The sequence below is a fragment of the Papio anubis genome, chromosome 7, assembly GCF_008728515.1.
Source record: "Papio anubis isolate 15944 chromosome 7, Panubis1.0, whole genome shotgun sequence".
Taxonomy (NCBI): Eukaryota; Metazoa; Chordata; class Mammalia; order Primates; family Cercopithecidae; genus Papio; species Papio anubis.
In genome coordinates this window covers 136,794,719-136,820,053 of record NC_044982.1, presented here as the reverse complement: position 1 = coordinate 136,820,053, position 25,335 = coordinate 136,794,719, and the positions used below count along the sequence as shown (strand labels likewise).

At 42.3% G+C, this 25,335-nt stretch overlaps 1 protein-coding gene across 2 annotated transcripts in view; it reads right to left on the bottom strand.

Annotated features, from left to right (window-relative positions):
* Nucleotides 1-1,847: 1,847 nt before the first annotated feature.
* Nucleotides 1,848-25,335, bottom strand: part of LOC116275846 (very long-chain acyl-CoA synthetase-like) — a 53,950-nt gene continuing 30,462 nt past the window's right edge. For both annotated transcript variants that reach the window (XM_031668702.1, XM_031668703.1), the window contains 6 exons: nt 15,031-15,225; nt 12,096-12,186; nt 11,014-11,212; nt 9,157-9,254; nt 4,252-4,382; nt 1,848-2,327 (listed from right to left, as the gene is read on the bottom strand). In XM_031668702.1, the coding sequence (XP_031524562.1) occupies nt 2,151-2,327; nt 4,252-4,382; nt 9,157-9,254; nt 11,014-11,212; nt 12,096-12,186; nt 15,031-15,225 (891 nt within the window). In that variant the 3' untranslated portion in view covers nt 1,848-2,150. The remainder of the gene's footprint in view (nt 2,328-4,251; nt 4,383-9,156; nt 9,255-11,013; nt 11,213-12,095; nt 12,187-15,030; nt 15,226-25,335) is intronic.

Genomic DNA, 25,335 nt, shown 5'->3' with positions numbered 1-25,335 from the left:
CTGACTCACAAACAATAATCATTCTAATTACTGGCAAAATTCACAAAGGTGCAGCCTATCTGGAGTTTTCTTTAGACCCTCCTCAAGTCCTTGATGTATACTAAGCACTCAGGAAATGTTTATCATTAGGTATAATGAGTGGGGGCAAGGATTTTGGTCATGATTCTTCTTAAAAGTCACCCAAGAGTGAAGAGAGTTAAAAAAAAATATTTCTAGTACTCTGTTGGGGCTGGGGGTGGCAACACCTCTCATCATATATCATTGAGGAGTCCTAGATATGTTTGCCTGGGGCTTTATGGGGACTACACTGGAGGAGAATTGGCAAGCCATACCAGCTCCTGGTCATCTGAAGATGTCCTCTAGGGAGGGAAACTCCATGATGGAAACTTCTAGGGAGGCTGTGGTAAACTTGGGCCATGCTTTCTGGATGTGAACTCAATGACCGTGATGCTCCCATGGCCTAGGACAAGCTCTAGGTAAGGTACATGTCGTCTTGAGTGCTGTCACCAATGACCTGCTCCTGGAATTCTGTTGCAGCTCATACATGCAGAGGTAAAGCAATTAAACCCAGGAAGGGAGCAGCTAGGTCTAAGGAGAAAGGGCTTAGGTGAAAGAGCTCCTCAGAGTTTCCCAAAGCCTCCTGTGCCATCCTAAAGGTCCTCCTGTCCTTGAAAAGGGTCCGTGGGCAGGAGACTGGCTTTGGAGTGAAACCAGTTGCCATCTGGGGAGTAGGAGCACGTGTAAGTGACACTCAGGTGCTAACTGGACAGCTGGGACTTATCCGGCCCACAGACATATTTTGTTTGGGATGCATAGAAGTTTAAACAATTTTGAGACTTCAGATTTCAAAAATTGGGAGATTCATATACATATCTAGATTTCTGTTTTCTTTTTAAAAAGCCAGTCAAACCTAGTAGTTGTGTGTGTGTGTGTGTGTGTGTGTGTGTGTGTTGGGGGCAGGGGTTGTAGATCAACTTTAGTGATACTAATGTTAATAAGTTCTGATGGATTTCTGTTTTCTGAATAATCAGAAAATCCCAGCAATACTTGACCTATATTCAGCTGACTGAAGCTTAGTGGCTGTCTCCAAGTTTACCACATTCATTTGTGACCTGCTTTTCTCATCCACATTACCTATGTGAATTCTGAAGACACCTGAGTCTGCAACCCCTGATGTAGCTAAAATGTATTGAACACTTTTTTTTTTTAAGACGGAGTCTCACTCTGTCACCCAGGCTGGAGTGCAGTGGCGCGATCTTGGCTCACTGCAACCTCTGCTGCCCGAGTTCAAGCGATTCTCCTGCCTCAGCCTCCCGAATAGCTGAGATTACAGGTGCCTGCCACTGCGCCTGGCTAATTTTTGTATTTTTTTAGTAGAGATGGGGTTTCACCATCTTGGCCAGGCTGCTCTTGGACTCCTGACCTTGTGATCCACCTGCCTTGGCCTCCCAAAGTGCTAGGATTATAGGCGTGAGCCACTGTGCCTGGCCTGAACTCCTTTTATGTACAGAACTCTGATGCCATAGAATTAGGCTCCTGTAAGGACTATAGATGGCATTATTACCTGTTGGATAATGCTGCCTATACACAGTGCACGGGATGCCTCTGGGTAGGGAAGGTTGGCCTCCTCACATTGGAGTAGATTTCCACTGTGTTGGCCTCTGCTGATCCAGCCTCCTCACCCTACCACCCCTCACACCCCACCCCCCGTCTCCAGCCAGTTTTACCTAGAATGTCATTACTCTTATGAATGGGACACGTATGAAAAGTTACCAGTGAGAACTTCAGGCTTTGGAGTAATTGACACAGGCTTTGTATTAGAATAAAGTGAGGAAAGAACACAGAGATGGTGCCATCTCACATGTTGGTGTTCATTTAATTTACTATGTATTTTAAAAAATAATGCCTTCCCTCCAACAAGCTCAGTTTGCAAATACAAACAGTAGGTACACACTGAAAAATAATAATCTCTAAATCTTTTTACTTGCAAAGACTCAGCTGTCATTTTAAAAAGTCTCCCTTTACTGGTATGCATAATTTCCTAAAAAAACTGCACCTCACAATCTTCAATCAAATTAAAGTTGGATTATATCAAGTGGCTGTCCATTCGGTTTCTTTCTGGAAATGTTGAGTTATCCTCCTGGGAATAGTCAGAGTTTCAGGGTTTTAGCACTTATGGCATTATAGATGTCCTCAGTCATAGGCACATACGTTTTGGCTGTGTCGTCCAAGAAATACAAGGCATCTTTGATGACAGCGGGGTTAAAGCCCTCCTCCACCAGGGTCACTTTGCGGTGTTTAAAAGTTCCAGTGATCTCAATGGTGTCCTGAAAAACATCAAATAATCCACATTGTGGTTGCATTTTGCAATAGATTGGGATGCAGGGCAAGGGGTAGGGGTGGGGCATGGAGATCTAGCAAATCATTGGCATCCCTGGCTCATGTGACAGCTGGGAAGTGAAAGTTAAAAAAAAAAGTTTTCCATTTTGATTTATTTTTACATGGACAGATAACATTGCGTGTTTTTCTCATGTACAATATGGTGTGCTGAAGTGCACATACATCGTGCAATAGTTACATCCAGCTAGTTAACAAATGGATTACCTCACATAGCTATCATTTTTGTGGTAGGAGCAAGTAACATCCACTCTCTTTACATTTTCTAGTGAAGTGAAAGTTTTGTATGATACCCATACATTCTTCGCTGGTCTCCATTAGGGAGCCCTTTGTGAGGTATTTTTTATTCCCTTAAAGCTTTAGGATCACCGGTGGGGAGGGAGGACCTGCCAATGATGAGATACCTGTGCACAGATTTCTGAGCAGAGGGGTGGTGCTTACTGCTTGGTAAGGCTTCAGGTACCACTAGGATATCCCGACTCTAGGTGGGAGTAGAAGGAGGGATCATTTACAGAAAAACTCTGTTTTCTCAGTCTGCTTATCTTGTCTACTAGATTGAAGACTGATTTTCCCTTCAATTAATGTGTTAATCAAAATATCTGAGGATATTTCATTTTCATGCCTCTTTACCATCTGGTTGCAAAGCAAATGTCGGTGCTTTATGAACAGGAATAATCCTATACACACAATATCTGGAATCTTAAGACTTCCTTTGTCAAGTCTTCAACTATAGAATCACAGAGCTCAAAATCTAAAAGTGAGAATGTTAAACCAACGGAAGGGTTAATGTTGGAGGAAGAAAAAAACTCCCCTAGCGGTGATAGTTAAGTCTTAGGCAATTCCAGCTGGCTAACGTCCAGTTAAATTTCACACCATGGAAAGGTGTAGAACTTCTGTGGATTTCTGTATTCTTTAAAACTGGAAACAACAAACAGGATCAGGGCATTTCTATTTGCGATGTCCGTCAGGACTCACCAAACAGACTTTGTGAGTTGCGTGCTAAGACTCTTGCTGAATGAACTGGTCTGTCTTGTGAGGAGAAAGGGATTAGAATTGGATTTCCGCTAGCTGTTTTCTGATTTTTTTTTTTTTTTTTTAAAGAAAGGGCCTTGCTCTGTTGCCCAGGCTGGGTGCAGTGGTGCACTCATACCTCACTGCAGCCTTGATTTCCTAGGCTCAAGTAATCCTCCTGCATCAGCCTCCCAGGTAGATGAGACTACAAGTGCGTGTCACCATGCCTGGCTAATTTTTTTTTTTTTTGGAGATGGAATCTCACTCTGTTGCTCAGGCTGGAGAGCAGTGGTGTGATCCTGGCTCACTGCAACCTCCGCCTCCCAGGTTCAAGCGATTCTCCTGCCTCAGCCTCCCGAGTAGGTGGGACTACAGGCATGCTACACCACACCCAGCTAATTTTGTATATTTAGTAGAGATGGGGTTTCACCACATTAGCCAGCCTGATCTTGAACTTCCGACCTCAGGTGATCCGCCCACCTCGGTCTCCCAAAGTGCTGGAATTACAGGCGTGAGCCGCCGCGCTCGGCCTTTTTAAAAATTTTTAGTTTTAGTAGACATGAAGTCTCACTATGTTGCCTAGGCTGGTCTCAAACTCCCGAGCTCAAGCAATCCTCCCACCTCGGTCTCCCAAAGTGATGGGATTACAGGCATGAGCCACTGCACCCAGCCAGCCTGATATGACCACTTCCTTATTGGTCTATGACACTTCTTTCTGAGCTTCCTGGAAAGTGTGGTGATAATTTGGCAAATGTAGTCATCCTGGGAGAAGGCAAGTTGTTCCCTAAGAAGTAGGAATCTCCGAGAGAGCAGATCATTGAACTTGATAATAAGAGATCTCACCTGTATTCTTAGAAACCTGGGCCTCGCGTAACTAGGCAGGTAATCAGCAATGTGCTGAAAGAGTTTCTTTCCGTCAAATTCATGGTTTTCCTTCATTTTGATGGACGCCATGCCAATGCGACCCTCATGATCTAGAAATAAAGTGAGAAAAAATTAGATGTGTTATGGCTATTTATGATGCTTTATTAGTTCAAAGAACTGTGGACTCAGACAACTTTATAGCATGGGTTCCATTTGGATAGTTGGAATTTTTATTACAAATACCTGTCGAAGATAATCTAAAGTGAATGTACTAATATTAATAGTAATAATAACAGTTGGTTGACTATTATATTCCAGGCCCTATACTAAGTGTGTTGTATTGATAATCTCACTTAAGCCTCATAACCTTCTGAAGAGATATAGATGTTATCTCCATTTTACAGATGAAGAAACTGAGGCTTAAAGACATTAAGAGACTTACTTGAGGTCAGACATCAAATACTAGGCAGGGTATGGAATTGAATTCAGGCAGCCTGGCTCCAGATCCTGTGCTTAGAACCATCATCCTTCTTTTCAGCAGCCTATATAAACACATCTGGGTAGGGAGTAGGTTGGACTGGTGGCGACAGGAAGTTATTTTTGACTCCAGTGAAAGTCCTTGCTCCACCGTCAGGCACGACTTACTGAGCTTGGATTGTTCTTCAGGTTGCAGTGTCAGGTTTGTTGCACCTCTGGGCACAAATACCACCTTGGAGACCTACTTATCTGATCAAGGTTCTAATGGCTTTTCTTGTCTGCATTTCGGAGAGGATGTGCAACAGGAGGTGAAGGCAGGCACAGGGAGCTGTTTTGTGCACTCCCATTAAAGGCCCATTAGTCCCAAGAGGATGTGCCCTCCACAGAGAGAACAGATCCTACAGCAGGATATTTAGCCCAGAGCAGTTTCCAACAATTACAACTGCCTTCTTGTGAGGACAGTGGTAATTAGGTATTAATGTATCTTCTACCTGATCCAGCAGACCCAGCAGGAGTCCCGATCCACTTCCCTCAACTGCTCAGCTGTAATCAGATAGAAGACAGGAGCCTCCCTTGGTTACCTGGGCCCCAGCTTTTGAAATCTCTCCCATGGTGATTGTGTGTTTACCGATAGCTCTAAAGAAGGCAAACAGCAAAAGGAAAAAAAGATGCCCCCTCATTCGGTTTGTTTCTTGTCTGAGGGAGAGAGGCAGGGGCACTAGATCCTCTTAGTTTAGGGTCTTTAGCACCTGTCTTAGAAATCTCAAGTGTCTCCAATAAGTTCCTTTTAGAATTAAGGCTCATGCAACAGAAATCCTCCGCATTGACCATCTCTTTGCATCTTGCCCTGGTAGCAGCAACGCTGGACCTAGGGGCAAATGGGCCTGTTAGGTCTCAGGCCTCTGCCCCGACTCTCGGAGGGTGGTTTGGGACTAGTTCAGCTCTGGGGGGATGGTTCCAGCCTACAGGAGTTCTGGGCTAACTGTAAAGGTCAATTCTGACCAAGGGTTCTCTAGAGCTTCATGGTCTAATATGATACCCACTGGTTATTTGTGGCTATTAAAACTAAAATCAATTATAATATTACGAAAAATTCAGTTCTTCAGTTGCACTAGCCACATTTCAAGTGTTCCATAGTGACATGGTGGCTATTGGCTATCATGCTGGATAGTGCATATGGAACATTTCCATCATTGCAGAAAGTTCTACAGAGTAGTTGGGCAGTTCAGGTGTGACACCTAGAAAAAGTGAACTCCACTCCAGGCCCAAACCTCGAAATTCTCTCCTGGTCCAAAGCCGAGATGTGTGACTGCCTTGTCCTGAATCACCCATAGTGGAAGGATGCCTTACTTCAGACAGTCCAGCTGCATTTCTACTCTGGAATGGGATTGGCCTCTGTGGATGGGGGGCCAGACAACAGCAGTTGTGGCATTGAGAATCACAGAATCTGAAAGTTGGGAGGGACTTTAGAATGTATCTCTAATCTTTCACTGCTGCAAGAGTTCTCCCAGGATTCCAGGTGGGCATCCAGCTTCTCTTTACATGCCTTAGTTGGTGGAGGCATTTCCTATCCTGCGAGACAAGCCTATTCTACTGATGGTTACAGGGGAGTTCTCAGGCTAAAATTGGCTCCCTGGTCATTTTAATCCATTGGTTTTAGTTCTGATCGCTGGAGCAGCACAGAATACACCTGCTCCTCATCCTATCTGACTGTCTGCCAACAGTGTAAGACTGTCAACCTCCTCCCCTTTGTTCTGTTTCAGTGGCTCCCAGAACTCACTGATCATTAGATTCACTGGGGAATTAAAAAAAGACATGCAGATTCTGAGTCCCACACTCCAGAGCTTCTGGTCCATTAGATCCAGGCTTTAAGAAGTTTCCCAGATGGTTCCGATGATTGGCCAAATATTTGGAACCACCGGGCGTTAGTGCTTCTCAGACTTTAGTGTGTGTGTTTTTTAAAATTGTGATAAACATATAACATAAAATTTATCATTTTAACTCATTTTAAAGTGTACAATTTGCCGGGCATGGTGGCTCACGCCTGTAATCCCAGCACTTTGGGAGGCCAAGGTGGCGGGGGGCTGTGGATCACCTGAGGTTAGGAGTTCGAGACCGGCCTGACCAACATGGTGAAATCCCATCTCTACTAAAAATACAAAATTAGCCGGGCGTGGTGGTACATGGCTGTAATCCCAGCTACTCAGAAGGCTGAGGCAGGAGAATCGCTGCTTGAACCTGGGAGGCTGAGGTTGTAATGAGCCAAGATTGTGCCACTGCACTCCAGCCTGGGTAACAAGAACGAAAATCGGTCTCCAAAAAAAAAAAAAAAAAAAAAAAGGGTACAATTCAGTGGCATTTTACACACTTACAATGTTGTACTATCATCACCAGGATCTAGTTCTAGTGCATTTTCATCACCCCCTAAATCAGACTTTCAGTGTTTTTAAGAATGTCTGGGACGTTTGTGCCAGCACAGCTTCCTGGCCCCGCCCCGGAGATTCTGACTCGGTAGTTCGGGGTGGGCCTGAGAAATTGCACTTGTAACAGACTCCTGGGCGATGCTGACACTGCTGATCTGGGGACCCACTTTGAAGAACACTAGGCTAGATCCTTCCGTTTCATCTTCTAGATTCTCTCGCCTCATACATACTCTTTTGTGTGGTTATTCTTTTTAAAATCAAGCATTTAGATGCATACACAACATTTGAGGAAGGGTCTGCAAGAGCCCAGGGTGGCACAATGGCTGACAACCACAACTTAGACCCTTGTGTTAGCTCAGCATAAGGCCTGGGGAGTCCTCCAACGGGAGTATTCACACCCCTTTCCATTCTGTCCCCTCTCACACTAAGATGTGGCCATAGTTCCCCTTGTGTCATTGTCCCAGAGTTGGGAAGGAACAAGCAAGAGATATTCTTGAATATTCTTTTTGTTTTTTTGAGATGGAGCCTCACTCTGTCACCCAGACTGCAGTGCAGTGGTGAGATCCTAGCTCACTGCAACCTCCATCTCCCAGGTTCAAGTGATTCTCCTGTCTCAGCCTCCTGAGTAGCTGGGATTACAGATGCGAGCTACCACCCCTGGCTAATGTTTATATTTTTAGTAGAGACTAAGTTTTGCCATGTTGGCCAGGCTGGTCTCAAACTCCTGACCTCAAGTGATCCTTCTGCCTCGGCCTCCCAAAGTGCTGGGATTATAGGTGTGAGACACCGCATCTGGCCTTAAATATTTGAGACAGAGTCTTGCTCTGTTGCCAGGCTGGAGTGCGACGGCACGATCTCGGCTCACTGCAACCTCCGGCTCCCTGGTTCAAGCGATTCTCCTGCCTCAGCCTCCCGAGTAGCTGGGACTACAGGCACCCACCACCACACCCAGCTAATTTTTGTATTTTTAGTAGAGATGGGGTTTCACCATGTTGGCCAGGATACTCTGGATCTCCTGACCCCGTGATCTGACCACCTCGGCCTCCCAAAGTGCTGGGATTACGGGAGTGAGCCACTGTACCTGGCCTTGAATATTTTTTAAAAAAGAACAAGCACAAGGCCATGTAGAACTGTCACAGCTTGAGAAAGAGGGACTTCTGGATTTCTACTTTGAATATGGGTGGGAATCCCAAACATGAGTTGTGGGGGAATAGTAATACCCCTAGTGCCTTATATTTGGACAGTAATTTGGAGGCTGGAATCCTCTCTGACGTGTATAATCAATGTGATTTATTGTCACAACAACCCTTATGTATATATCTGATAAATATATGCTTAGCATTGATGTAATTAAAATGAATTTGTTCTCTTGACAACCTTAACTGCAGGGCTGGCATTATCCTTAATTTTAGTGATTAGCCGGCAGTCAAACAGCCGGCAGATGTTGAAGCCAGGATTCAAGGTCAGACATTGGCCCTCCTGACTCTGCTGGCAGAAGCAGATTTGTAGATGAAGCTGTGGTGACAACATTCTTGTGTGATGATTCTGAAACTTAGTGGGGTGAACTGGGCTTAGAAATCTTAAAAAGAAGAGGTTGTACAAAATCCACTTTTCCTCAGCTTTTTCTTCTAGCAACTGCACTGGCTTTTCTTTGTGCCTCCTAGTTTGGAGGCCAGGACACCATTTCCCAGCTCTTAAGCATGACACGACTTTTCTGGAGGCGTGCCAAATGTGGAGCTCCCATAGTTGAGGCTTTGTTTGCCTGAGAGCCCAAGAATGGCTGGGAGCTGAACTGAAGAGGCCATGTTCAGATGTACTGAGCTGGCTTTTATAATGGAACATAAGCCAGACATAAGCTCCTTACTCCCTGGCAGTTGAAAGAGCTGTTTAACTCTGGATGGCAGGAGAAAGCAATGACAAACCTGGGCTAAAATTATGTTCAGTTCCTCTATGGGTTTAGATACAGATCTTATCTTGTATATACCTGGCACATGCACTCCATAAACATTCACTTCTTGGACAAAATCAACCAGTCCTACTATATCAGCAACTTCAGTGGTGGCCACATTTTCCCCTTTCCACCTGGAAGAAAGGACACATTTAGCAGAGGTCAATGGTGGTTTCTGGCCCAGGTCGCAATGACGGAGAGCGGCTGTTTCCTTTAGAGTTCTGCATGGTGCTGATCTCGTGTTCCTCATCTTGGCCCCTCAAACTCCCCACCTTAGTCCTGGCTGGGGTATCTTGCTTGAGGCATAAAAGGGAAAAGTATAGACCTAGATAACAAAATGTGGAATTTCAATGTCACCACATGAAACACAATACACGGAATAATGTTCTAATGTTAAAATACAGCCCTGGCTAAGAAAGGCACTGGAAATTAGAAAGAAATCTCAATGATTTTCTGCTGTGTTTAGGTCTCTCAACTTCTCAGTTACTAACTCAAGTTGCTATTTAATTCAGTTGGTGACGTTCTCTTTAACAGAACTTCATATTTTACTTCAGGGTCTCATGGCAACAAGAAAGGAAAAAATATCATACTTCAGTTACAGGGAGATTCTAATGTTAAAGCCCAACCAGGTGCTATTTTTTCACTTAATAAAGAGTTAAATTCTGTTTTCATTAATTTTTTTTTTTTTTTTTTTTTGCGGGAGTGGGTAGAGTCTCGCTCTGCCACTTAGGCTGGAGTGCAGTGGTGCAATCTCAGCTCACTGCAACCTCCGTCTCCTAGGTGCAAGTGATTCTCTTGCCTCAGCCTCCCAAGTAGCTGGGGCTACAGGTGCGTGCCACCATGTCCAGCAATTTTTGTACTTTTAGTAGACACGGGATTTCACCATTTGGCCAGGCTGGTCTGGAACTCCTGACCTCAGGTGATACACCTGCCTCAGCCTGCCAAACTGCTGGGATTACAGGCGTGAGCCACCATGCCTGGCCCATTAAAAATTCTTTAGCCCTCCCAGAAGTATCTTCTTAATAGCATGAAGATGGCATAAAGTGATATGGATCTTAAGACATGGAATAGTAGAGATGGAAGGACCCTGCGAATCATTGTGACCCTCATCTCAAGGGCAAAAGGACTGAGGTTCACAATGGTTACCTGTCTTGATACCACTGCTGCTCAGGGGGGAGAGGTGAGCCTGGTTCTCCTCATTTCATCTGCTGTCTTTCTACTGCAGTTAGACAACCTCATTCATTCATGCAAAAAGTGATTATGTGTGTCAGGCACCATGGTAGGTGCTCGGGGTGAACAGGCAGACACAGGGCCTGCCCTCAGGGAGTTTACACAGGAAGGAAGCTGTGTCCTGAGGCTGGAGGACTGTGCTATGGTTGGAAGTTAATTCCATGGTCTATTAGGACTTCCAAACTTCCTTGCACTGACCTGAGGGTTCTGCAGGAAACCATCTGGTTGGGGATGAAAGGTGTTGGGGGAAGGGACTCCGAACTCCTCACCTCCTCTTCAACTAGATCAACTCCACACTAATTTGCATCTGATTTTATCTAAACACCTCCATGATTGGAAAGGTGAAAATCCTTGGCTGTCCTGAGAGGGACCAGTAATAATGCAGGAGAAACAAAAGGAGTTACATGTACTTTTGTCTCCAGAAATCAGATACAGGTTTCCTGCCTTATTCTCATCTGGTGTTGCTCAGCCAAGTTAACTGTGCACTGCAGAGTGACACTTCATGCACTTCATTCCTCATTCTCTGGGAACACAGGAGTTTGACCTGATGTGCCAAAGACAGGGAAGGAAATGCACCATAACCAAAGCGGAATGCGATTCCACTAGGAGTATGCCAAACTGTACGTGTGTTTGTTTTTGGCTCAATGATTCAGAAAAACCAACCGGAATGTATCTCCAACTCTGTCGTGGAAATAGATGAAATTTTCACGGTCAATCATTAACAGATCTCCACTGTTGAAATAGAGGTCTCCTTTCTTAAAGACATCTCTCAGTTTTTTCTTCTCTGTCTGAGCCTTTGCTCCAGCATAGCCACTAAATGGTGTAAGTTGTGTGATTTTGCAAACCAGAAGTCCAACTTCACCTAAAACAGAAGAAAGTAAACTTATTTTATGTGCTAGAGGTCAAATTTATACATCAGCCTTCTCTTAAAACTAATGCCATACAACCTGCTGGCAACAAACTGGCTGTAGGAAGTATCATTTTCCATGCATGTATACCTGTGAATTATATGTACATATGTATCACAGACACACATATATACACCACACACACATATACTGTACATTATTGTATATGGCCTAATTATTTTATTTTGATTCTTATTTTTTTGAGATGGAATCTTGCCCTGTTGCCCAGGCTGGAGTACAGTGGTGCAGTCTCAACCTCTGCTTCCCAGGGTCAAGGGATTCTCCTGCCTCAGCCTCCCAAGTAGCTAGGGTTACAGGTGTGTGCCATCATGCCCAGTTAATTTTTGTATTTTCAGTAGAGACAGGATTTTGCTACATTGGCCAGGCTGGTCCTGATCTCAAATCATCAGTCCTCCTCAACCTCCCAAAGTGTTGGGATTATAGGCGTGAGCCACCACACCTGGCCTGTAATTCTTTTACTGCTAATCTTTTACTGAATAATGATTTATGCACACTTACACAAACGCCCAGTAGTTAAAGCTTAAAGGTAAAGGCCACCTAAAACTATGGTTTTGCAACCACAATTACATATCCCTTCCCACAAAACGTTACCTCATAAGCAAGAAGTTGTTAAGCTAGGTTTAAAACTAGAATTATGTTATTTGCAGTGGTAAATTAGCACCTTTGGAATTCCTGTATATTGGAGGGTACTTATATAAACCCCCCTTTTCCCCACTCTGATAAATTTTACCATGTGGCAATAATATGTTAGTCCTTAAAAGTCACTTGGTCAAAATAAGAAGGGGCACAAGTTGATTGAACAAAAGTCTACTGTACCTTTGGGAACTCTGATGCAATATCCATTTTCACCACGGACAGGTTCATCTTTCTCCACATCATATTTAATCAGGTCATAAGTTATGATTTTCTAGCAAAATTAAAATGTGTAATTTTGAGAATAAACTTTTTACAATTTTTCCTTTTTTAATTGTGGTATAATGTAAAGTATATCTTAGGTGTACAGGTTGATGAAATTTTGCATTTGCATATACCCTTAAAACTGCCACCCAGAGAGACAGAGAAAACATTTTCATTTCACCTAGAACGTTTCCTCCTGCCCTTCTGTGACGTCAACTACTAGTGTGACTTATATTGCTGTCAATTCATCTTAAACCTCAAACAAGTGAAATGAATGTATACTTCTGTGTCTGCTTCTTTTACTCAATATGTCTATAATATTCATCCATCCATGTTAGTGTTTTTTATGGCCATGCAATTTTCCCTTGTATAAATATACCATGATTGATTTATCTATTTTTCTGTTAATGGGTATTTGGATTATTTCTAGTTTTGGCCTATTATAAATAAAGCTGTTATGACATTCTTGTGTCTTTTGGTGGATGTATCACAAATGGGTTTTTAAAATCTTATGTAACCTTATATTAATATGACACTGTTAGATTCTTCACTTTTCTATGGAAATGTTATCTAACATATTTTAGAATCAAAAGCATATTTCATGCCCATGACTATAAAATTATTAAAACTCTATCATATTTAAAACATAATTCAATGCATAAGAATTTAATTTTCAGCAATTCAGTAAGAGCAATAATAAATATATTATTTTCCTTACTGGAAGAAAAATGCAAATATGACAGTATTTGGATATAATTATTAGCCATGATTACTGTGTCTATTTCAAATTTATATTCAAGTCTATGTGATGAAGCAACCAATCATATGCTTTAGTATTAGCAGACAACTTCATTAAAAAAATAAGTGGCGTTTATGGTCAACAAATGTAGATCTTATTTGCAGGAATGTAAAAAATTTATAGGTGGTAATGAATGTTCTTTTCCACATCAATTGCATGGGATCATCTGGTTTTTAAAGTTTTTTTTTTTTAATGTGTTGCTTAAAGTAGAAAAACTGTCAATAAAACATGGCACTCAATGGATGAGAAAGTAAAGAATGGGTAATGCACAGCATTAGCGGACCTTCTCAGCAGCAGTTCCAGTGACGTGTAGGAGATCGATTCTCAGTCTGCAGCAGCGCTGCCCAGGAATCTGCTGTGATGATGGAAATATTCTCTGTCTGCATTGCTCAATATGGTCTTCACTAACCACACGTGGCTATTCAGCACTGGAAATGTGGCTAGTGTGACTGAAGAACTAGATTCAAACTTTTATTAATATAACTTAAATTTAAGTAGCCACATGTAGCTAGTGGCTACCGTTTGGACAGCGCAGGTCTAGAGGACTGTGGAGGGACCTGTGTAGCGTAGGTGGAGCTGTTGTCATTGTTAGAGAGGGTCCTTGAACTTGGGAATACCTTGAGATTAGGCCAGAATATAAGAAATGGAGTGATTATCATCATTACGATTAACAATTATTCAAGGCTATTAAATGACAGGCATTGGGCTATAGCCTCTAAGGGCCTTTTCATATTTAATCCTTTCAACAATCCTTTTCCCTTACTGAGTGTGGGCTCAGCACTGGGTTCAGTATTTTCTCTTGTTATCTCTGTTTTACAGATGATGAAATTGAGGGCTGAGGAACATACGGGACCTGCCCAAGGTCACTCAGCTAGCATACAGTGGCACTGAGATTTGCTCTCCAGAGCCAGGGCTCTTACACACACGAACTACTGTCCTCTGAACTCTGCTGGTCTGTCCCTGGGGACACAGGTTGCGTGGAAGTCCCGGTGCGGCTGTTTCATGGCCAGACGGGATGAGCGGTCCAGAGGCACACTAACCACAGTGACTTCTCAAGCCAGTGGAGGCTCAGCATTTGCTGAACATTTCTGGGTATTTGCAGAATAGTTGGTTATCTGGACGACTGACTGCTTGAGTACAAAAAAGACAACAGAGACCCACAGGAAATAAAATGACTGACAGGGAAAAGAGACGGCTATGTGAGCTGGCTTAAAAATAAGAAATATCCGGCCGGGCGCGGTGGCTCAAGCCTGTAATCCCAGCACTTTGGGAGGCTGAGGCGGGCGGATCATGAGGTCAGGAGATCGAGACCATCCTGGCTAACATGGTGAAAACCTGTCTCTCCTAAAAATACAAAAAATTAGCTGGGCGTGGGGGCGGACGCCTGTAGTCCCAGCTACTCGGGAGGCTGAGGCAGGAGAATGGTGTGAACCCGGGAGGCAGAGCTTGCAGTGAGCGGAGATTGCACCACTGCACTCCAGCCTGAGCGACAGAGCGAGACTCCATCTCAAAAAAACAAAAACGAAAACAAACAAACAAACAAAAAATCTTTCTGGTGGAATTATTAGGTGGACATAAATGTTCACCAGATCCTAGCACCGAGATGCCTGGGCTCCACCTCAGAACAACTGAATCCAAAGCCTAACGGGTGGGGTCTTGCATCTGTGCATATAAAAAAACTCCCCAGGTGATGGTGCTGCACGACACAAAGGGAAATACTAGGTTTCACAGTGTACTATAAGCTTATGGAACTTGTAACCTTCAGGTGTTTTATCACATACAAGTATAAACGGCATCAGGAAGACTTCGCCTAAGTTGCAGATGGCAAGGGCACAATGGATTGTTCTTAACAGAAGTTGAGATGTTTTTAATTGGAGGATCTGATGTTTTGAAGTCATCATCACAGAGAATGAGCAAAACCTCTCTTGGTGATAGGAATGGGCCATGGCTCTGATGCTGCCTGACTTCTGATAACATCATCACGACTTGGCTTTTAAGAAGACTCCGTATTCTGAAAACTGGCTACGTATGCTCTCATTTTTCAATGTTACTTACTTTCTGTAGGTAATTTACTCTTCCAACAGCACCGACTTTTCTCGTATAATTCATAAATCCAATATTGCCTTCAGTGGCAGCATAGAACTCATAGATGCATATGTCTCCAAATCTCTTGACAAATTGTCTCCACACATCTCCTCGCAAGCCATTTCCCAGTGCCAGTCTCACTTTATGATCACGGTCATTTGGTTTCTGTGGTAGGGGGAGAAGGAGACCAAACTGAAACATCTCTGGAGCCTATGCTTACATAGTAATAATTCCCTTTATTTTGTATGTATTTAATTTATACTGACATTGCCTTTATTACATATTTATGTTGGTTATAAACGCCCCTTAGAGTCTACCTTTTTCCTGCCATTCACGCACAGTATTCCCTATTCCTTTAGCACAAGCAGTATGGTCTGACAGCTGGAACTATGACTTAATAACCAAAACATGTCAATTCTCCCATTTTGGTTTCTAAGGAGCCAGATGAGACAATCGGACAGAACCAGGTGATGCCAACATTTAATCCATATCCAATCTAAAGTTAGAAGGATGTGTATAAGGTGTTCATAGTTACAATAACGTAGGTGTTCATAGTTTTCTTGATGGGGCTGGTGAACATTAGTGAATTTCCAGAAAGGAGAAGCCACATGGGAAAGATCTGTCAGAGATGAGGACAATCTCCTACCAGTGGGACCCTGAGCAGTGTCTAGGATTTTTATGACAATGAAGAAGAAAACAGGAAACACAGTCCAATGAGAGACAGAAAGAGAAAGAGAGAGAGTGCCCCATTTTCCACAAAGCCATTAAAGAGCAACAGTTGGAGCCTGTGGGAACTGGAGGGAAGAGTCTTGACCACGCCCTGCCGTGTTTAACAGGTAGACCCCAGCGTTCAGAAGACCAGGCAGAGCTGAACCGAGACAACAGAACTGTCCCTGTGGGATGGGGAGGGAAGAGGAGGAGGAGGCCACCTCCCAGTTGCCTCAGGTGGCCTGCGAAGAATATGATTTGCTATAAACAAAGATCACAAAGGAAAGTCTGTTTTGGGTGTAAGGACTGAAAGGAGTCTCTCTGGTGTCAGCAAGAGAGGTGGGGCTATGACCAGGCTGCCTTCCATTCAACCATACTCATTTAGGAGACCCCACAAATATGTCCATGCCAATGATGGTTTCATTTATTTTATTGTTTTTAATTGTTAACAAAGACAGTCAAGTACAGTAGTGAGAAGAGGGGAAACAGTAGAACAAGAAGTTTGATCTATAACTGTGAACAATCAAGTGAGATAAGTCACTACCTTCAGACCAGCCCGGTGATGGTTTTAATGATATCTTATGTTAACAATGTAATTTATGTCTTCCAGGAAATCACAGGCTGGTGGAAGAGACAAATAACATAAATAGGAATACTTTTACCCTGTAAATTCTGTTACTCTATGACCTTTATTCTATCAGGATACAGAATGAAATGGGGTAACAGTGCTAGGTCATTAGGGCTGTCCTCTCACATCAACTGTTAATTTCTTTGATAAAACAGCAATTGCTTAGAGCATTTTCTTTTTTCTTTTTTTTTTTTTTTTGAGGCAGAGTCTCGCTCTGTCGCCCAGGCTAGAGTGCAGTGGCACGATCTCGGGTCACTGCAAGCTCCGCCTCCCGGGTTCATGCCATTCTCCTGCCTCAGCCTCCCGAGTAGCTGGGACTACAGGCGCATGCCACCACGCCCGGCTAATTTTTTTGTATTTTTAGTAGAGACGGGGTTTCACTGTGTTAGCCAGGATGGTCTTGATCTCCTGACCTCGTGATCCACCCACCTCGGCCTCCCAAACTGCTGGGATTACAGGCTTGAGCCACCGCGCCCAGCGCTTAGAGCATTTTCTACATTATTTACTACAGTGTGAAATCACCGTGAAGTGGTTTTGGCATAAGAATTCCTCTCTGAAAAGAACTATAAGGGGGCGGGACTTTGGCAGGGCAATTAAAAACCACACCAAGACAAACTCTGAATTGGTTTCCATGCAGGAGGAGCTAAGGGGCCAGGGAGGCAGAAAATATACATTTAATCTTTAAGTAGTTTGGCCAGAACATATGGGGCTCCTTGAGGAGTCCTAACCAGAGAGGCGGACTGATGCTGGTCACTGGTGAAAATGGACCCCCCTGAGCAGTCATTCTGAGGAGGAAATGTGTCAAGAGAGACCAGGGCCCTCTACTGCCAGTGGCTCTTACCCAGGGTGTCTGGGAGAATTGCCTGAGAAGCCTTTTGAACCTGCATGAGACCTAGACATTCAGACTGAATAGGAATCTATTTTCTCTCTCTCGCTCTCTCTCTCTTTTTTGAGACAGGGTCTTGCTCTGTTGCCTCGGCTGGTGCAATTATGGCTTACTGCAGCCTTAACTCCAAGGCTCCTGCAATCCTCCTGCCTCAGCCTCATGAGTGGTTGGGACTACAGGTGCATGCTACCATGCCCGGCTAATTTATTTATTAATTTTGTAGAGATGAAGTTCTCACTATGTTGCCCAGGCTCATCTTGAACTTCTGGCCTCAAGCTATCCTCCTGCCTCGGCCCCCCAAAGTGCTGGAATTATAGGCATGAGTCACTGTGCCCAGCCAGAATCTATTCTCTTCTGGTCCCTAGGTCACTGACTGTACTCCGCTTTATAATTACCAAGCTCCCGTAAGTCGGGAGATCATATGTCTGGTTTGCCAGGGCAAGCCCTGGCTATACGTGTCCTGGAATGCTGCTTATCTTTCACTACCTTCACTCTCAAGTGTCCCTGTCTGGCTAATGAATTGTAGGGTCACCCTGCCCACAAGGCACTATCCTCCTCCATAAGGACTGTCAGTATTCAGAGACCACCCACTCCTACTGCTGTCCTAAGGATAAAACATCACACAAGTTTGAAGACTTGCTTTTGCTTAAAGAAAATCACCTGAGCTGGGTGCTCACCTGCTCCAGGCTTGCATGAGAAGCTCCAAAGCAGCATTCCCGCATGTAGACCCAAAGTCTGACTTATCCCACATGCAGCCCACCAGCAGCCCTTCTCTTACCCACTTCACTTATTTCCTTGTCTATTGGATGGTGATCACCTATCTCCCTCATTAAATGGCAAACTCCTTCGAGGCCAAATGTACATGTATCTCTATGTCATCCCCAGTGCCTGGACCTGTGATTTGCATATAGCATAATCCTGGCAGTAAAATAAATAATCTCTACCAGGAAACCTCACTCCCTGTTCAATAACTAGTGGCCGGGTCAGGGCAGGGCTTAGGGTGCAGGAGGCCGCAGGCACCCTGGGTGTGTGGGAAGCTGACCAGCCAGCCTCACAGGTGCAGCTGTCACCTGCCAGTGGCAGGTAGCTGAGCTCATAATCACAACACCATAGGCTCAGTTTTCATCATCCAGCTGAAGAATCTTATTACATCAGCAAAAGGGATTAAGGCTGGAAATGTTTGTGGGCACGAATGGGAGATCCTGGAGCCTTCTAAGATGTCTGGTTCTCACCTAAGCTTCTGCTCACCAGTGGCTGAAAGAGTATGTCTCAAGTTTTCCTTTCCCACAGGGGGAACAGTGTTCCTCCATCACCAAAGCCACTCCTCAGAGGAACTGATTTCTAGATCAAGGGTCACCAGCTTATTTTTTTTTAAACAAGAAAAAAAAAAACAAAAACAAAACAACACCTTCTTCTTCACGTTAGAGCTAAGGTGAAACATACAAACACACCGGGGGGCTAAATCCACACTGGGCCTGAATAACTGATGAAGAGCAAGAGGTCAAGATGTCCAGAGAGGAATGAAGGGTGCCAGGTAATTAGAACAGGCAGAAAGCTTCTATTGAGGGCTTTTCCGTGGGTCAGGCAGTTGACCTGTTTCTAAAGAACCCTATGAAAGGTGATGGCTAATAAAAGTATTTGCCTCATATTACAATTGAGGAAACGGAGACTCAGAAAGCTTAAAATAATTTTCCCAGGATCAAAAAGGTAGCAAAACGGTTGCTCCGAGATTCAAATCTGAATCAATGTGACTTCAGAGAGCTCTTTTCCTTATGTTTTTTAAAGCCCTGCACTTGAGAGGGCGTCCACTGTGCTGCCCCTCCTTACTCATACCCACCAATAAATACCACCCCTCCCCCCAAAAAAAAAGAAAAAAGGAAAAAAAGCAACATAGAGAGAGTGCCACACACATAGTGTAAGGTAAGAATCCAATAGTCCTGAAAGACCCTTAAATGAACAATGCTGTATTCACGCCATCTACCTGTTCCCCCGCTTTACCCCTAGTTTACCACCCAGAGGCAGACACTTAACTCTTGTAGCTGCTTCTTGCTATCTGCATATTTCTAAATTAAATGCGTATACTTCTTTCTCGTTTCATCAATTTCAGATTTCCTATTGTGGTAGATGAGGATTCAGCTCTTTCCTATTCTCTCTTCCATTTTTCCAGTATCACAATTTTTGGTTAAATCAATATTCAGTGCTCACATTATTCTGCCCATAATACAACACTGAGGAGCCAAGTAATATGCTATGGACAAATTTTTATTTTTCCTGGAATTAATTGCCTTTCTGCCCATTTGCTTCATTTCCTTAGTTTCTATTGGTAAGTTTCCCCTTATCCTCCAATAACCTCTAAAATTTTCCTCATGGTGAAATCTGTCTGCTGATCGAATTTCCTATTTTCTATTATGCTTCTTTGTCTCCTTTGCTCCGATCTGGACTAGTTATTTTCGAAGCCTGGGGGGTCCCTTTGTCTCTCTTTCCTGGATCCTGTGTTTTCCTCTCCTTTTTTTTCATTCTCCTGTTTGGATGGAATATTTTCTTTAGTAACTTCCGGAAGGGGAGTATGTACATAGTAAGTTTATTTTATTTTATTTTATTTATTTTTTGGTGGAGACTTGGAATATCTGAATATTGTATACCTGAGTGATGATTTGGCTGGATACAGAATTCTAGATGGGCAATAATTTGTATCTAGAATTTTTGAACGCACCATTCCTTTGTTTTTCAGCTTGTAGTGTTGCTACTGACAAGTCAAACTTTCACTATCTTTTTTTGGTAGTCTTAAATTTCATCATGGCACAATTTCTTTTTCCTCCACTAATTTTATTAGTTACTCCATTGGTCCTTTCAGTCTGTCCAGCCCTCAGATGTTTTCCTGTATTATTTCTTTGATCATTTCCTCCTCTCCACTTTCTCTATTCTCTTTTCCTGATTTCCAATTAAATATATATGGGACCTCTTTGATTAGTCTCTAATTTTCCTGTCTACTCTCCCTTTATGCCCATCAATTTATCTTTTTAACTTTCTGTAAGATTTCTCAACTTTATCGTCCAACCTTTCAATGAATTAAAGATTTTTAAACATCATTTTAATTTTCAAGTCTAATTCTTTTTTTCTTGTAAAACAGTACACTATTCTTGTTTTATGGATACAATATCTTCTTCAGTCTCTCTGAGGATATTAATGACACATTAAAAACATTTCTTTTTTTTTTTTTTTTTTTTTGAGACAGAGTTTCGCCCTGTCACCCAGGCTGGAGTGCAATGGCACAATCTTGACTCAATGCAACCTCTGCCTCCTAGGTTCAAATGATTCTCCTGTCTCAGCCTCCCCAGTAGCTGGGATTACAGGCGCCCACGACTGTGCCCAGCTAATTTTTGTATTTTTAGTAGAGACAGGGTTTCACCATGTTGGCCAGGCTGGTTTTTAACCCCCAACCTCGTGATCTGCCCGCCTCAGCCTCCCAAAGTGCTGGGATTACAGGCGTGAGCCACCGTGCCTGGCCTCTTCTGTTTTTTGAATTGATGCTTCTTTTCTTTTGATGATCCTTCCTGTAGGAGGCTTTCCTCAGGTGCTTGGTGATTCTTCATGTTTGTTCAGATTTAAGAGTAAGGCAACAGAAAGATGACTGGGCAGTTCTGTGGGGGCGGGGCGAGGGGGCTACTGCTAGGTGGGCTGCACTGCTGGTTGGTGAGGCAATGAGCCCATGTCCAATGTCTTTTCTGGGAAAGTTTAGTTCTTCCTAAGAATTACACTCCTTCAATATCCTGCCTGCAAGCATAAACTGGCTACTGGAGTTCCAATATCTGTGCAGGGGAAAGGAGCTGGGGAGGGTCTCCCTGGTTAGTATGCAGATATTTTCTTAATTTCTGTTTTCAGTGCCTCATCCCTGCTCTCCTCTGTTCTTGGGGTCCTTCGGTCAAAGCTTCATTAGCTCTCTAGAGAAAAATCCTCCTGTCTCCCACACAGTGGGAGAGGGGAATAGCAGGTCCAGCTACTTCTTACACAGATTCTATTTATTTATTTTTATTTTTCCATACGTTATTCGGGGTACAGGTGATATTTGGTTATATGAGTAAGTTCTTCAGTGGTGATTTGTGAGATTTTGGTGCACTCATCACCCAAGCAGTATACACTGCACCATATTTGTAGTCTTTTATCCCTCGTCCCTCTCCCACTCTTCCCCCAAGTTCCCCAAAATTCATTGTATCATTCTCATGCCTTTGTGTCCTCATAGCTTAGCTCCCACATATCAGTGAGAACATACAATGTTTGGTTTTCCATTCCTGAGTTACTTCACTTAGAATAATAGTCTCCAATCTCATCCAGGTCACTGTAAATGCTGTTGATTCATTCCTTTTTATGGCTGCGTAGTATTCCATTGTATATATGTGAATTGGGCTGCTATAAAAATGCATGTACAAGTATCTTTTTTGAATAATGACTTCTTTTCCTCTGGGTAGATACCCAGTAAGTGGGACTGCTGGATCAAATGGTAGACCTACTTTTAGTTATTTAAGGAATCTCCATGCTGTTTTCCATAGTGGCTGTACTAGTTTACATTCCCACCAGTAGTGTAGAAGTGTCCCCTGTTCACTGCATCTATGCCAACATCTACTGTTTTTTGATTTTTTGATGATGGCCATTCATGAAGGAGTAAGGTGGTATCACATTGCAGTTTTGATTTGCATTTCCCTGATCATTATGATATTGAGCATTTTTTCATGTGTTTACTGGCCATTGGTATATCTTCTTTTGAGAATTGTCTATTCATGTCTTTAGCCCACTTTTTGATGGGATTGTTTGTTTTTTTCTTACTGATTTGAGTTCGTTGTAGATTCTGGATATTATTCCTTTGTCAGATGTATAGATTGTGAAGATTTTCTCCCACTCCATGGGTTGTCTGTTTACTCTGCTGACTGTTCCTTTTGCTGTGCAAAAGTTCTTTAGTTTAATTAGGTCCTAACTATTTATCTTTGTTTTTATTGCATTTGCTTTTGGGTTCTTGGTCATGAAATCCTTGCCTAAGCCAATGTCTAGAAGGGTTTTTCCAATGTTATGTTCTATAATTTTTATAGTTTCAGGTGTCACGTTTAAGTTCTTAATCCATCTTGAGTTGATTTTTGTATAAGGTGAGAGATGAGAATCCAGTTTTATTCTTCTACATATGGCTTGGCAATTATCTCAGCACCACTTGTTGAATAGGGTGTCCTTGGCCCCCTTTATGATTTTGTTGACTTTGTCAAAGATCAGTTGACTGTAAGAATTTAGCTTTATTGCTAGATTCTCTATTCTGTGGCAATGGTTTACATGCCTGTTTTTATACCAGTACCATGCTGTTTTGGTGACTATGGCCTTACAGTATAGTTTGAAGTGGGGTAATGTAATGCCTCCAGATTTGTTCTTTTTGCTTAGTCTTGCTTTGGCTGTGCGGGCTCTTTTTTTGGTTCCATATGAATTTTAGAATTTTTTTTCTAATTCTGTGAAGGATGATGATGGTATTTTGATGGGATTGCATTGAATTTGTAGATTGCTTTTGGCAGTATGATCATTTTCACAATATTGATTCTACCCAGCCATGAGCATGGGATATGTTTCCATTTGTTTGTGTAGTTTATGATTACTTTCAGTAGTGTTTTGTAGTTTTATGTAGAGGCCTTTTGACTCCTTGGTTAGGTATACTCTTAGGTATTTTTTTTCTTTGCAGCTATTGTAAAAGGGGTTGAGTTCTTGATTTGATTCTCTCCTTGGTCACTGTTGGTGTATAGAAGAGCTACTGATTTGTGTACATTAATTTTGTATCTGGAAACTATGCTGAATTCCTTTATCAGTCCTAGGAGCTTTCTAGAGAAGTCCTTAGAGTTTTCAAGGTAAATGATCATGTCATCAGCAAGCAGTGACAGTTTGACTTCCTTTTTACTGATTTGGATGCCCTATATTTCTTTCTCCTGTCTGATTGGTCTGGCTAGGACTTCCAGTATTATGTTAAAGAGGAGTGATGAGAGTGGGCATCCTTGTCTTGTTCCAGTTCTCAGGGGGAATGCTTTCAACTTTTCCCCATTCAGTATTATGTTGGCAGTGGGTTTATCATAGATGGGTTTTATTACGAAGGTATGTCCCTTGTATGCCGATTTTGATGAGAGTTTTAATCATACAGATGCTGAATTTTGTTGAATGCTTTTTCTGCATCTATTGAGATGATCATGTGATTTTTGTTTTACATTTTGTTTATGTGGTGTATCACATTTATTGACTTGCATATGTGAAACCATCTCTGCATCCCTGGCATGAAACCCACTTGATCATGGTGGATTATGTTTTTGATATGTTGTTAGATTTGGCTAGCTAGTATTCTGTTAAAGATTTTAGCATCTGTGTTCATCAAGGATATTGGTCTGTAGTTTTCTTTTTTGGTTACATCCTTTCTGGTTTTGGTACTAGGGTGATTCTGGATCCATGGAATGAATTAGGGAGGGTTCCTTCTTTCTCTATCTTGTGGAATAGCGTCAAAATAATTGGTACCAATTCTTCTTTGAATGTCTGGTAGAATACTGCTGTGAATCCATCTGGTCCTGGACTTTTTTTTGTCGGTAATTTTTAAATTACCATTTCAATCTCGCTGCTTGTTATTGGTCTTTTCCAGGTTATCTAATTTTTCCTGATTTAAGCCAGGAGGGTTGTATTTTTCCAGGAATGTATCCATCTCTTCTAGGTTTTCTAGTTTATGTGCATAAAAGTGTTCACAGTAGCCTTGAATTATCTTTTGTATTTCAGTGGTGTTAGTTTGTAATATCTCCTGTTTTGTTTCTTAGTGAGGTTATTTGGATTTTTTCTTTTCTTTTCTTGGTTACTCTTACTAATGGTCTATCAATTTTATCTTTTCAAAGAACCAGCTTTTTGTTTCATTTATCTTTTGTATTTTTTTTGTTTGTTTGTTTCAATTTCATTTAGTTCTGCTCTGATCTTGGTTATTTCCTTTCTTCTGCTGGGTTTGGGTTTCGTTTGTTCTTGTTTCTCTAATTCCTTGAGGTGTGACCTTAGATTGTCTGTTTGTGTTCTTCCAGTGTTTTTGTTACAGGTGTTTAGGGCTATGAACATTCTTTTTAGCACCGCCTTTGTTGTATCCCAGAGGTTTTAATAGGTTGTGTCATTATTGTCGTTTAGTTTGAAGAATTTTTTCATTTCCGTCTTATGTTTTTGACCCAATGCTCATTCAGGAGCAGGTTATTTAATTTCCCTGTATTTGCATGGTTTTGAAGGCTTCTTTGGAGTTAATTTTCAGTTTTATTCCACTGTGGTCTGAGAGAGTGCTTGATATAATTTCAATTTTCTTAAATTTATTGAAGTTCGTTTTATGGGCTACCATATGATCTATCTTGGTGAAAGTTAGAAAGTTATGTGCTGTTGAATAGAATGTGTATTCTGCTGCTGTTGGATGAAATGTTCTGTATATATCTGTTAAGTCCATTTGTTCCAACGTATAGTTTAAATCCATTGTTTCTTTGTTGACTTTCTGTTTTGATGACCTGTCCAGTGTTGTCAGTGGAGCACTGAAGTCCCTCACTATTACTGTATTGCTGTCTATCTCATTTCTTAGGTCTATTAGTAATTGTTCTATAAATTTGGGAGCTCCAGTGCTAGGTGCATATATGTTTAGGATTGTGATATTTTCCTGTTGGACAAGGCCTTTTACCATTCTATACTGTCCCTCTTTGTCTCTTTTAACCGCTGTTGCTTTAAAGTTTGTTTTGTCTGACATAAGAATAGCTTCCCCTGCTCGCTTTTCATGTCCTTTTGCATGAAATGCCTTTTTCTACTCCTTTACTTTAAGTTTATGTGAGTCCTTATGTATTAGGTGAGTCTCCTGAAGGCAGCAGTTGGTTGGTGAGTTCTTAGCCATTCTGCAGTTCTGTATCTTTTAAGTGGGGCATTTAGGCCATTTACATTCAATGTTAGTATTGAAATGTGAGGTACTGTTCCTTTCATCATGCTCTTTGTTGCCTGTGAATTTTTGTTTTTTTGTTTTTTGTTTGCTTTTTAACTTGTATTT